Raw genomic sequence first — 15,464 nt, 5'->3', positions numbered from 1 at the left:
TCATCTCCACGTCATCATCTCCACGTCATCATCTCCACATCATCATCTACACCTCATCATCTACACCTCATCATCTCCACGTCATCATCTCCACGTCATCATCCCCACGTCATCATCTCCACCTCATCATCTCCACGTCATCATCTACACGTCATCATCTCCACGTCATCATTTCCACCTCATCATCTCCACCTCATCATCTCCACGTCATCATCTCCACATCATATATACTGTATATGGTATACGTTTATGGTCAGACTGGTGTCCAGTATCACCCAAATGAGGATGGTTTCCCCTTTAAATCTGGTTCCTCTCCAGGTTTCTTCCTCTTTATACTTTTCTTTCTTTACATGACTCTAGTTTCTATCCTGACGTTTTATTTCTGTGAAGCTTTTAATGTTAACATGAACTATTAGCACTACGACGTAGCATCAGCTGAGGTTCACCCCACCCTCCATGGCCTGCTGTTGGAAAGTAAATCCATAGCATGTTATAGTACTGAGGTACTTCGGCGTACCCCCGCCTTGCGAATCTTCACCCTAAAAACAAACATTTTTGCAGGAAGGTTTCCTCGGCATGCAAAGCATTCTGGGCGCGAGAGAGACCGAGCCAGATGTGCGTCAGACCTGGAGCTGCTTAAAACAGGTTGGTGTCAGTGAAAAGTCAAGTGTAGCAAATTTCTTTCTTTTTTGTGGGTTTTTACGCATTTCGTGTACGATTTAGTGAAGACGGAGCACCATGGGGTCGCAAGAATGTCATCAAGGACGGCATCAAGGAGAAAAGGGAAACGATCCCAGTTTGGTTGTTAAAGCAGTCGGTGTCGAGAGGAATCATAAATGAAGGTTAAGTGAGTTTTAATGTCTATTTATTTTACATTTTACTTCATTTACATGTCTTTTCTAAATGCTTTGATGGCTTTTATATGCGAAAATATTATTATAATGTTGAAATTTGGTAATATCGGTAATATTTTTGGGCGCCTGGAACAGATTATCTGCATTTACATTATTTTCTATGGGACAAAGTGTTTCACAATACGGATAATAACTGAACATTAAAATCAACACAAATGTGTGTGTGAGCTTTTCCATCATCTATTTATTAAATTTATTTTAAAAAATGAAGTTATTTTGGATTCAGCCTGAACAAAAGTGTATTCCTCCCCAGGTATCGAATAAAATAAACACGACCGAGAGAAAAATCTTCAACAAGGAAATATTACTGGGTAGGTTTAAAAATATAAAAACAATAATTTACTTAGGATTTAAAACCCATTTAGTTTTCCCCTTCCTTGGTGTACGCGATATAACACACACACACACACACACACGCAGTGTAGCGCTACGGCTAATGTTCTCTCTGTCTCTGGCTTATCAGCTCATTAATATATACACACATTCAGGTGGTAGAGACTTTAATTAATTAAAATTCTAATGTAACCTTTTTGAGATTGCTGTCAGCCCTAGTGCATATGCGCGCACACACACACACACACACACACACACACACACACACCAAAGTAATCCTTGTTTTAGACGAGGGGCCCCGTGTGCACCGGTCGGACCCCTGGCGGACCCCGTAGGTGTGGTGGAGGAACAGGGCTTCTTCAGCGCCCCCGTGAGTCTCTCCCTCTCTCCCTCTCTCTCTCTCTCTCTCTCTCTCGTCGGCTCAGAGATGAGAGATTTGCTGCTGGGGTTCTCGGCTAATTCCTGCTCAGCGGTCATGAAAAATGTATAATGCAGAGAGACTGCAGGGAAATGCAGATATGAGCCGACTTCCTGTAGAGCCGGGCCCTGTCTTAGTGGACCATTACTCTCTCTCCATTCCACCTCTCTCTCTCACACACACACACACACACACACACACACACGCAATCACTCTGCCTGTTTCTTTGCTGTAACAGTGTATCAGGAGTTTCAGCTCAGTCTCCAGCTGTTACACACGCGTACACGTAAAGCGTTCAGGAATACGTCATATTTCCGAGGTGCTTTTATTTTGTTAAATAAGAAGAAAAGTGTTTCCTATAAACATCTTAAAACGGATTTAGATGGACTGAGACGTGTTAAGGGACTCATTTTTATGTAAATATACAGCTTTTGTTTTTTCCTTTTTTTTTGTTTTATTTTTTCTTTATTGTAAAAGATCACAATATAACCATCAAACACAACACAATGTCACGGGTGGAATAATATCCATTACATTCTTAACTAAACCATTTGACCTGCTGTAGAAATAAAAACTAAATAGCAACAATATCAGTGCTGTTAGCTTTCAGGGTCAAATAGATTAAAAATAATTTAACTCAGTGTTTTTTTTTTTTGTGATTTTTGTGCGTTCGGACTCGACTTGAGATCAGATGTTTTTTTGGCGAGTTCAGGGTCGACCCTGCAACGACCTTCCTTCTTTTACTGATTCGCGGCGCTCTGGAACGATCTTAAAAATCATCAACACGATCTAATTTACATTTACATTTACATTTAGGCATTTGGCAGACGCTCTTATCCAGAGCGACTTACATTTTTATCTCATTATACATCTGAGCAGTTGAGGGTTAAGGGCCTTGCTCAAGGGCCCAACAGTGGCAACTTGGTGGTTGTGGGGTTTGAACCTGGGATCTTCCGAACCGTAGTCCAATGCCTTAACCACTGAGCTACCCCTGGCTTTAATTCTTAAAGTAAGGCTTCACTTTAATCTGATATTTAATTGTAATGAAGTATTCTAGACTAAAAACAGAAGAAAATGCGAACAATAAATAGCGAAGAAAACGTCTTCAGTCTCGATACAAACTATACTAAAGTTAGGCTTAAAGCTATACATTCATAAATCTGTACATTTCCTCTTTATTTATTTAAATGCAGAAAACTCTTCATTTATATAAACTTGTTTATAAACCTGTTATGTTCACACGCTTTATGAATTAATTTCAATTAACACGCGTTTAATCCCGTTGATGAGACGATAAAAGAAGTTAATAATAATATAAGACGTTTTTGTTGTGCTTTAGAAATAAACATTTAATAAGTAACTTATACTTTGTGCTCGTTGTAACAGGGACGAATTATCTATCGGAGACTTTTCTGAACTGCAACTCTGTGTTCCATGACAAACCTCTCTTTTCTGATGACGCACTCTTTTCTCTCTCTCTCTATATCGGAGAAGAAATGGCGCGTGACAACGATAGACACTTATATTTTATGACGCAATAACACCCGTCTGCTTTATATATTCATCTGAAGTCGAGCGACTTTAAACACTGCATGACTTTTATCCGACTAGTAAAAGAGGCGCGGTGTAATTACGGTGCTATCGGTCGTTAAAAGAAGGAGAGCGTTTTTACTGCAAGCATGGCGGACATCCTCTGTAAACAATTAGCGCGAGCGAAATGCTTCTAATCACCTGTCGAATGGCTGTAATTTTCCTGGCCTGAGTGCACCCGCGTGAAATATTATAAATCATAATACTCCCATTAATTGCCATTTAACCAATTAGCTTAAAGCTATGCAATGCAATTTACTGGGGTTCACATGGATTCAAGGAAATGCAGATGGCTTATTAAGCGTACGCGGATCCACCGAACGGTTATCTAACACTAATATGGAGATAATCAGGGGGGCTGTGCGAAGGCTAGGCTTAAGAATTCAGTGCAGAGAAATGACGGACGAGAAGGAGAGCATCGTCTGACGTCTCACGGGATCTTCACCGTGCCATCTCTCCTCCGTCGGCCTCTGTTGTTTCTATTTAACTCGAATCGCTAATGAAGATTCGTGACCATCAAAAGAACCGCACACACACACACACACACACACACAGCTCGGCCTCTACCGGTGACCGTATCAGGTATCACACCGTTAAATGACCAGAGAGTTCTCCGAAGACGAGGATCTACGTCCCTGCTCTTCATCAGAATGTAACACAGCCATCCAAGGAACAAACAAAGTCCATCAATATTCCGAGCCAGAACGCGTTTGAATCCTATAATAAATCGCTCTAAAAAAATGCTGAAGCCGCGCGTTTCATTAATGGGCGAGATGTAAGTACGTGCCTTCAGAATATTTTTAGCAGAACCGTCATTCCTCATCGGACGGACGCGGTGACATTCACGCGGAGCCGTGGGCTCGACATATCTGAAAGAAAATGTCAAATAAGTTGCGCAGGAGGCTGATCATTTTCTCGAGTGCTAATAACCAAACAAGTAATATCTGATCTGATGGGAGAGGCAATAATAACAGGACTGTAATGGCATCAGGACAATTCATCGCCGTGCTCTCACACACACACACACATACACAGACACACACACACACACACCAACAAGCCCGGTTCCTCGGTCTTGGCCGTTGCCATGGCGACGCTAACAGTGGGCCCAGCTTCAAAAGCAGATGTAATTTCAGCCCTGCGACAGCCAGAGGGAGTGCTGGCAGAGCCGCGCTACACCGCTGACTGATTAGAAACGGGTCTGTGAAGGTGAAGGCGCGGACCGAACCATCCCGCTCGTCCCCCCCGGGGGGGAGGGGGCTATGGGGGGGGGGGGGGCTGCATGCAGCGGTGCACCTAAGTGGCTTTATTTTTCATCTCTTCCATGACAGCGATGTAGTAGATGCATTTAACAGGCACAGATTCGCATCAGAGGGAAGTGCTTGGGGTGGACAGCTGAATCCCCGAGTCCAGGATAGGACCGCAGGAAATGAGATGAGACGAGCAGAGACAGGAGACTGAGACGAAAGAGAAAGTACGAAAAACAAGAGGAAATAAGTTAAGTCTAAGTTAGTTTGAGACGGATTAGGGAAAGATGAAGAAAGAGTTAAAAAGAGAGGAGATGAGACAAGACAAGGCGACACACACACACACACACACACAGAATCGAGGAGGTGAGACAATGAAAGAGGTCAGTGTAAGAGACAAAAAGAGACGAGCGAAGGGGTTTGGACAAAAGATTAGACCTGAGGAGACCAGACAAGACAAGAGCAAAGGTGAAGCGAGGAGACAACAAGACAAAAAAAAAAAAAAAAGGGTAGATGAGAAAAAGAAACAAGAAGCCAAAAGAGATAAAAGAAGAAAAGACAAATGGTGGAGAAACGCCATGAGGCAAAAGAGCAGAATGAGACGAGACAGGAGATGAAAACGAGAGGGAAGGATATGAAACAATAGCGTACATGAGGAGAGGAGACAGGCAGATTGGAGACGAGAGGAAATAAGACGGGATAAAATGAGAGAAGACAGGAGTAGAGAATAGAAGATTAGAGGACATGAGACAAGATTAGACTTGAAGAGATGAAACAAGATTAAACAACAGGAAAGGAGATTAGACAAGAGAAGAAGAGAAACAAAAGGAAGGAGAGGAAAGAGAGGAGACAAACAAAGAGGAAATGGATGAGAGAAGTCCAGAGGACACAAAGGGAAACAATCTTTAGACTTGAGGAAAGGTCCAAAAGGGAGACAAAAAAAGGATGAGGTGAGATATGATCAGACCAAAGGAGAAAAGAAAAGAAAAATGGGTAATAAAAAAAAAGAGAGACAAGCTAAGATGAGACAAAAAAAAGAAAGCAAAAGAAAGGACTGGAGGCAAAAAAGACAAATTAAAAAAAAAGGGAAAAGAGACAAAATAACACAACAGGAGACAAATTGGAGAGGAGACCGAAGGAGGGGAACGGTGGACAAAAGTGGCTGAGCTGTGAAACCAGAGGAAAAGAGAGAGAGAGAGATTAAACAAAAGGGTAGAGGAGAGAAAATGAGGAGAGACAAGAGACGAGCAGAGAAAAGACAGGAGCGGACGTGACAGAGACGAGAAAGAAAGGGGATGGGAAGGTGGTAAGGAGAGAAGAAAAGACAAGAGGACAGGATGAAAAAACACAGATAGAGGATGGATCTTTCGTATGGGGGAAGACATTAAGTCCACACACACACACACACACACACACACACACACACACACACACACACACACACACACACCTTCTCCTGCTTTCCCCTAATGCATTAGTTAATTAAGACTGCAGATTGGCTTGAGCCTGCAGTTATGAGACCATCTCTCTATCTCTCTCTCTCTATCTCTCTTTCTCTCTCTCTCTCTCTCCCTCTCTTTCTCTCTCCTGCACTTCTCTCTTCCTCTTTAGATTATTCATTGTAAATGAAGGCTGAAACCACATGATGTATTTGTGCACATCAGGGGCTACAACAGTCCTTATGAAAAAAAAAATATATATATATAGTGTACATTACCAGCTCCTAAACAATATATATCGTTTATTACTCATTTCGGGGAGGTTTGAGGACAGCCTGTGTCATAATTATTCCAAATAATATTTCATTTTTCTCTCTAACATGCTGTTTAAGAGATGTTTAGAAGGCGGAGGAGGAAGAAGGCGGAGGTGCCTATAAATCCTGCCAGGTCATGTGACCTAAAGCTACTGGATGTCAGATGGTAAAAAGTAGTGAAAGTAGCGAACAGAAACATCGACAAGTAGAATTGATTTTTTCTAGTTAAGGTCATAAACACACGTCTGATGGTGATTTCTTTAAAATAGAATTCAAGTTGCATTTGTTTAAGATAAAGGAAACCTTCAGCATTGAGAGATTTGACCTCTAACAGCTTTATGTGAAAGAGAAGACACACACCAGCAGGACACGCCGGTGGAGATGTGATGCTCCTACCATGTGCATGTTGATGACTTTCCTATGATGGTTTCCACCAAATTGTTCGATCCAATTCACAACACAACAATGAACCACCATTACAGGTTTCTGTATTAATGATCAATTTCTGGTTTCATTCGGGTTATTTACTCATATGTACCATGCTCTGTGAGTGCCTGTGGGAGATTTGTCTTCTTTCAAAGTGATCAGATTTCAGAAATATTCAGAGCTGTATTACAAAGAATGTTCGAGTCAAAGCGAGACTTTTAATTATGCAAAAGAGTTCTGAGAGTAAATACTCCCTTTATGTCTCTATATAATCCCCTGATACACTAATGCACTTATCCCAGTGTCTCACTAGAGCTTGGACACCATCAAGGGAAAAAGTTTTCTCAGTGCGCCAGAGTCGTGATCGGACATTCAGGTGTTCCACTTTCTGATTGTTCACGACTGCAGTGAGCTCCAAGACACCTCGGCCCGGATCGTCATTCATGGGCGTACTGACTTCTTTAAAACGTTTGTGGTGTTCAGATGTTTTACTGCGGAGAGTCTCATCACTGCACTGTGCTTAAAGTCTTCTGTAAATGTCAATCTGTTTTACGAAAATTTGAAATTTAGAAATTAAATCACAAATCACTTGAACGTTTACACACAGCTGTTGCCCAAAATATAATGTTTTGTCTGGGAACTACACTACACTACACTACACTACACTACACTACACTACACTTAACACTACACTATACTACACTACACTAGACTTAACACTACACTACACTACACTTAACACTACACTATACTACACTATACTACACTTAACACTACACTATACTACACTATACTACACTTAACACTACACTACACTACACTTAACACTACACTATACTACACTACACTAGACTTAACACTACACTACACTACACTTAACACTACACTATACTACACTATACTACACTACACTACACAACACTACACTACACTTAACACTACACTATACTACACTACACTACACTAGACTTAACACTACACTACACTAGACTACACTTAACACTACACTATACTACACTATACTACACTACACTACACTTAACACTACACTATACTACACTACACTACACTACACTAGACTTAACACTACACTACACTACACTTAACACACCACTATACTACACTATACTACACTACACTTAACACTACACTATACTACACTACACTACACTAGACTTAACACTACACTACACTACACTTAACACTACACTATACTAAACAACACTACACTACACTTAACACTACACTATACTACACTAGACTAGACTTAACACTACACTACACTACACTTAACACTACACTATACTACACTATACTACACTACACTAAACACTACCCAATACTACACTATACTACACTACACTATACTACACTACACCACAATACACTATCATACACTACACTATACTACACTGCATTGTACTACACTACACTACACTACACTTAACACTACCCTATACTACCCTTTACTACACTACACTATACTACACTATACTACACTACACCACACTACACTATCATACACTACACTATACTACACTGCATTATACTATACTACACTATACTACACTATACTACACTACACTATACTACACTGCATTATACAACACTATACTACACTATACTACACTGCATTATACTATACTACACTACACTATACTACACTACACCACACTACACTACACTGCATTATACTACACTATACTACACTATGCAACACTACACTATACTGTATACTTCACTACACTATACTACACTATACTACACTGCATTTTACTACACTATACTACACTATGCAACACTACAGTATACTACACTACACTACACTATACTACACTGCATTATACCACACTATACTACATTCTGCAACATTATACTACACTACACTGTACTACACTACACTATACTACACTATACAACACTATACTATAGTACACTACACTACGCAACATTACACTACATTATACTACACTACACTACACTTTATTATACTACACTACAATACAGTATGTTCCATAGATACATTCCATATTTTTATTATGACATACATCAGCCATCTTGAAAACACTGAACACCATGGAACACTCAACATGCAAATGCTAATGCTACACACACTGAATTAAATGGTTTATAAGAGTTAATGGTTAAAGTGGTTATACTGCATTTAAAGCTGTTTGTATGGATGATGGACATGCAGACTTCTTTCCGTCTCCTGTACGCGACAATCACGGATATCACAATGATGGATAGCTCTTTCCTCTGCGCGTGTTATGCTAAGCAGTAGTTTGTACGCGCGGTCGGTAGCTGATGTATAACGTGGTAGAGTCCGCTGGTGGGTGGGACCTGGCAGACATCCAACAGGTAAAAAAATTAATAATTAAAAATAAATAAAAGATAAAAAAGAAGACTAATGCTCATGTTAGATTGTGTAAGTTGTGAATAAACGATGTCATTGTGTACAGTATAACCTGCCTCCTCAAGCGAGTATAATGAACATCATTATTGTACAAACACTTTGTTCTTTAGTTACAAGCTGCATAATTATCACATCGTAGTGAATTACAATTTCAAAAATAGTTCACCACGGATATGAAGGGACACTCAGAGGTGTTAGTGTACACTTGGAGGGCCCCTGGGTGAGAGCCCTCACTGACCGCATCATTATATAATCGCGCAGCCCGAGAGAACGCATCCATGCTGCGGGTGTTAATTCAACACCGGGGAGATCCACATGTAGGAATCTACGAGCTGCTCACAAAAGACAGACGGCCGCGTGTGTTCGGCTTTAGTACCAGCTGAGGAACACCTGGCGCCGCACCAACCTCGGGGCGGTAAAACAGTCTGACACATTCGCTGTTAATTGCACGTGTGTGTTTCTTTCTCTGTTTGTAGACAGGGGAAATGTGAGAAACATGTTAAGGGTAGGAGAGAAATAAAAAGAGGACACAGAAACTGAAAGAGAGAAAAACGTGTAAAACCAGAATTATATCCTTAACCAGAAATACAGTTTAAGAATAAAGAATGTGTAAGGAAGAACCTACACGGGGTTATGGAACAGAGCAGTGAGGGGAGTATTAGTCTAATGTGAATACCATGTGTGGTTTAGAGGTGAGAGAGAGAGAGAGAGAGAGAGAGAGAGGAATGTCGAATTTATAAGATTAATAATAATAATAATAATAATTTTAAAAAGCTCGACCCAGTTTCAAGGCACTAAACTGTAATGTTGTGCAAATCCTGCCAGACTTCACAAGCATTTATTAATGTCTCTGATTAAGATTAGGACGTTCCTCAACAGTTCCACATCCTGAAAGCTTCTTGGACTGATTCCTAAAGGTTCGAGTCACTAACGCGATGCAAGACCGGGAAAGCCTGGAGAGAAAGCTGAGCAGATTAGGATCTCACCCATGCGCTTGAAGAGTTGGAAATAATCCCATAAGCAAAGAGCCCTGGGGCAGTTGTGGGATTAAAGTAGCTAAATTCAAATAAATCTCCAAAGTACTCAGGGCTTTCTCACTTTGGAGGATGGCTGACACATCAATGCAATCTCTCATTTACAACAAAGCCCTTTCATGAGACAGAAGGAGAGAGGGAGAGAGAGAGAGAGAGAGAGAGAGAGAGGGAGATGGGAAGTAGAAAGAGCGCATGAATCATTTGAGTGAGAGCGGAAATGATGAAAACATGAAGTAACCAAAAATCCTGAATTTTTTTTTTTCTTGGAAAAGAAAAAGAAACCCAGAGCAAGACCCAGTGTCCTGGACGTCCGTCCTTCACTTACCGACTCGCCGTGAAATCCAAGTCTAATTAAACAATAATAAGATGAAAAGGCTGAATCCGGGCTCCCAATATTCCACCTTTCCCCGTTCTGCCCAGCCTCACCAAATATCATCAATTACTCCTCCAGTCAAGCTCCTTTAATGATTTTTCTCTTAGTGAGCGAGAGGAAGGAGACGAGTGGGTGGCTGCGGGAGAAGGTGCCTTCGTTACAATGATGTTTAGTGTAGCAAGACCTAATTTAATGTGGCCTTTCCTACTGGTGTAGGCAGAGCAGCCAAAACAAATCTGTGCGCATTTAATGTGGGCATTAGTATGAAATGGTCAGTGAAATCCGGGTCTGCCCTGTGAAACGAGGGGAAAGGAAAGAGCAGCGCGCACAGAACGGGACGGTTAATTGCCCACCTGAGCACAAGCCCCGCCCCCACGCGCGTCTCCGGGGACCGATAGCAAAGAGGGACGTACAGGGAGAAATAAGGCAAAGGGCATCGAGTAGAGGAGAGGACGATTATTCTGTCTCGTCTCGGTTTGTGTATTTACATGAATGGTTTTCTGTAATCGGGAAAAACCAACATGTGGTGAAGCGGAGAACATAAAAATATTACTAACAATAAAAATCATTCTTACCAAGGGTACTACAGAAATGTTTTCCTCTGGGTGATAGAAAGATAATGGTGTATGCAATACTTTATAAATAAATTATTTTCAAAATGTTTAAAAACAGATAACTGAATGTCCTTTTTAATAATCTGAATTGTCCACTTTCTCCGACGATTAGCCTACCTGCTACATCAGAAGCTAAAGGAATCAAACCCCCTGCTTTTCCAAAACCAAAATAATAAAAATAACAACCATTAAAAAAAAAAAATGAAACACTTTTTCCAAATGCACAATAGTGATGTCATGCTTAATTCTGCATTTTGATTGGCTCAGCAGACTTGTCACTCACAGGTAAGCTGGAAGGACGGTCCTGCTGGATCAATCCCATCTCATCATGGTTGGGTTTCCCAGCATTCCCAGCAGGCTGGCTTCGGCTTCCAAAGCTCTCCTGGGTCTCCTGAGAGAGAGAGAGAGAGAAAGACAGACAGAGAGAGAGAGAGAGAGAGAGAGACAGACAGACAGACAGAGAGAGAGAGAGAGAGAGAGAGACAGACAGAGATAAAGAGAGAGAGAGAGAGAGAGAAAGAGAGAGAGAGAAATACATTCTTTTAATTCTTATGGGAATTAAATGTGTAAACTCGAGACGGTGGTGTCACACAGGGTGACTACAAGATTTGTATAAATAAAATGTAATATTAACATTAATATTTAAGATGCTCGTTTCTTTCTGAAAAATAAATACTTTAAATTAGATAAGCGACCTGATAACACTATTAAACAGTAATATGTCACGATGCCAATGTTTAGGAATATGTTTAGTAATCACATATCTTGTAATCTTTCTACAGAAAATACTACCACAGTGGCTAAGAGTTTATTGCACGCTGGCGAGTCTCGAGTAAAAACCTGCAATTGAGTTTAAAATGACCCTCCGTGTTTGGGTTCAACATGACTTTCGTTTCATACTAAAATTAATGGTCCTCCAGTGATCAAAAGTGCAAACTCAGCAGGAATAAAGTGGGGGGAAATCAAATGTTTGTATTTATACGGCAAAAACTAAATAAAATAAAATAAAAAAAAACCTACGTTGAGCATTTCAAGAAAATAAATTCAGTCTAGCGCCAGTTCTCGGCTGGTAGCGTATAAATAAACATCTGTGCCTGAAAGACGAACGGAGGAACAGATGTTAAATAAATGTTGATATGATTTGACATCACTTGGAGCACGTACTACAGATCAACAAGGAGCATTCTTCTTAATATTAAACACGAAGGCTAGGATTTGTGCGCGGCACATCCGCGGCGTTAAACCTGAATGATTGAAGGTCAGGACCGGCGAGCGGGGAACACTACGTCTTACTCATAACCCGATGGACGTGAGAGGCGCGGGCTGGCACTGCGCCCAGCGGTGTATTCTATTACCTATTAGGAAGTCATTCGTTTCTACAGCGCTTTATAAAATACACAGCACTTCCTAAAGTAAACAGTCTGTCAAGATGAAAAGCAGACAAGGTCATAAGTGGCAGGTTTGTGAGGGGAAGGAAAAAAACACGTCTTTCAAACACATGCGGAAGGTACTGGTGTACAGGTGTATACACACACACACACACATCTACACACACATCTACACACACATCTACACACACACACACACACACACACACATCTACGCATTTTTTTATATACTGTGTATGTATTTTAATTTGACCAACATGCTCATATTTACAAAGAATTATCCTGAAAATAAATAAGCAATAAAATTAATTCCAATGATTTTCTCTATAATATCAAACAGTTATAAGAATATGACATACCAGGATGAGCTGTCATGGGAAAACAGTCAGTGCTGTGAGTCACCGTCGCTACACCAGCCAGTCATTTATTTCCCAAAAGCAGCGCGTCCTGGAGTGTTTGACTTTTCTACATCACAGCAATTATCCAACAATTCATTAAAAATGTAAAAAAAATTATAATAATTCGTAACAGCTATACATAAAATCCTTCTTTCTTCCTTGTTGGTTTTTTTTTTCTTTTAAAGTAAAAATTAGACCAACACGTACATGTAGCTTGCTTTTAAGGAACCATAGAAAAAGCAAAGTTCCCGTCCTGAAAACATTTCAATAGAAAGAACCACAAAGGTACACTTTTGCCAGACTGATTACAAAGTGCTGGCACTGGAGACTCCTCCCTAAAATGTAAAATGGACGTCAGAAAGCTTCGCCAAATCGGAAACTGAACAGATTTCTATTTTAAATAACAGCACGTTGATGTGGAGAACTGACGGTCCTGTACCAAACCCTGTACGGTTCATTTAAAATCTTATTCGTCTTGTACACAAACATACTCAGTATAAAATGAGGTTATACTTAAACCAGTGTTTGTGACCTAAAAGGACAAATAAGAAGATCACACTCGCACACTACGGGCAATTTGGGAACGCCAATTAGCCTAACCTACATGCCTTTGGACTGTGGGAGGAAACCAGAGGACCTGGAGGAAACCCACCAATCACGGGGAGAGAACATGCAAACTCCATGCACACAGACGCCAAGGTGGAAATCAAACACACACACACACACACACACACACACACACACACACACACACACACTCTATATCCACTGCCAGAGAGACACCACTGTGACACAAGGAGAAACCAAAACCAAGGAAATGAGGTTGTTTTAATGTTAATGATTTTAATGTCATAACTAATGATTTAATGTATGGATCAACTGATGGATTTAACTGTATGGATGTGATGTCATAACTAACGATTGCATTTTATATTACGGTCAGTCTTACAAAATGTTCTGTCTGTTTGTCCACCCAGATTGTGTCGCATCGTAACTCAAAACCATCTGTCTAGACTTTACTGAATCTCCTGCAGTCCTTAGATCTCTGCCTGAAGTTTAATCTGCACCATCAGTGAATCTAAATGTGGAGTAAAAGTGATGTTATGAACAGTTATGTGTGGGATTTAATAATCTACTGTAAAATAATCTACTAATGCGCTACTGTCTCAATGTAAACAAACACCTGCACCAATAGATATTAATTAGAAAAGATAAAGTGAATATTTTGACTGGGATTAGTTCATATTTTCACTTTGGCTGAAATAACAGCGCTGAAGTGGTATAAGTGAATTTTAACACGCTGGAGTGGTTTTAAGACAAAACTTCATCTTTATCCTTTGATCTACTTTTTCCATTTCTCATCTGTGATTCACTCTCCGATTACCGAACAGGGAGTGTATTTGTCTGAGCACCAAAGAAGGACAACTTAGTGTAAACAAGGCGTAAGATACTCAACCTTACAGAATGGGATTTCTTTGTATTAATAAGTTAGACAGAGAGTTCTGCTGTACAGAGAGACACACAGACATGGACGTGGGCTTCAACCTCAAATAATAATAATAATAATAATAATAATAATAATATCACTGATTACATTAAAGATCAGATCAGATTATTATCAGCTTCAAACCTTTTAACTATTAATAAAATCTTCTTTGTTTTCTGGTCAACGACGCCTACTTACACTAGGATATAAAAGCCAATGAAGTTTAATTCCTAAGCAGGTGCAGGATGTTTATTGGAGCTTGGCGTAACTGGAACAGAACACACAGTCACGGTGTGTAAAGTTAGAGTTGAATCAGAACACGTCTAACTCATTCGTGCCCTCGAGGCAGCGTCTCAGAGCACACGCCGTGTGATGCCAAGGCTTTGTAAACGGCCCGCATGTAAATATTTGAATAAAGAAGTCAGATGCCTTAAGGAACAGTTTGTAAAGGTTACTGTAATCCTCAATAACAGTGCAGCGTTTCTCCCGGCCTCTGGCACGGCGTGTCAAAGATGTATAAACCTACCTCTGTTATGATTTCCACATACGATACCTTTTATTAAACCCTCGAACAGCCGATAATAATTTGCGATATAAATAACGTGCTAGGGGCAGGACACGTGATATACGCTCTCACCTGCGAACGCTCCGGCGTCCTGCTTACTGTAGAGGGATCAGAGAGGGACAGGCAGAGACACGGCACCAGTGGGTGGGGGGGGGGGATGTAAAAGGTAAAGAGAATTCAATCATATTATATGAGCAGAATGACGGGAGCAGGGTGATATCAGCTTATGTAAAGTCCCGTCAATGGGCCGATTTTCTAGCATTCACAGATGGAAAGCGCTTTAATGAAGGTATTAGGGGTGAAATGAGGGGAGGAAGTGATTCCTCTTTTATCATTTTCCCTCAGCTGTAAGTGTACAGTGTATGGATCGTTCATGAGGGCCTTTCCCCCGTATTCATCCATCTCTCTCTCTCTCTCTCTCTCTCGTGTCCCCTTGACAGCCTCCTCATGACTACCAAATGAATTAGTCATTGCCGTACCTTCCGTTGCAGATCCCAGCCAAATCTGCC

The 15,464-nt window shown here is 40.7% G+C and overlaps 1 protein-coding gene across 1 annotated transcript in view; it reads right to left on the bottom strand.

The window, feature by feature from the left end:
• LOC128536307 (AT-rich interactive domain-containing protein 1B-like) overlaps positions 1-15,464 on the bottom strand; it is a 215,798-nt gene that overhangs the window by 137,615 nt on the left and 62,719 nt on the right. The window contains exon 4 of the mRNA XM_053510516.1: positions 11,402-11,509. Coding sequence (XP_053366491.1) covers positions 11,402-11,509 — 108 coding nt within the window. The remainder of the gene's footprint in view (positions 1-11,401; positions 11,510-15,464) is intronic.

The sequence above is a fragment of the Clarias gariepinus genome, chromosome 13 (assembly GCF_024256425.1).
Source record: "Clarias gariepinus isolate MV-2021 ecotype Netherlands chromosome 13, CGAR_prim_01v2, whole genome shotgun sequence".
NCBI classification, from domain to species: Eukaryota; Metazoa; Chordata; class Actinopteri; order Siluriformes; family Clariidae; genus Clarias; species Clarias gariepinus.
Note: the sequence above shows the minus strand (reverse complement) of the source record. Positions and strands in the feature narration are given on the sequence as shown.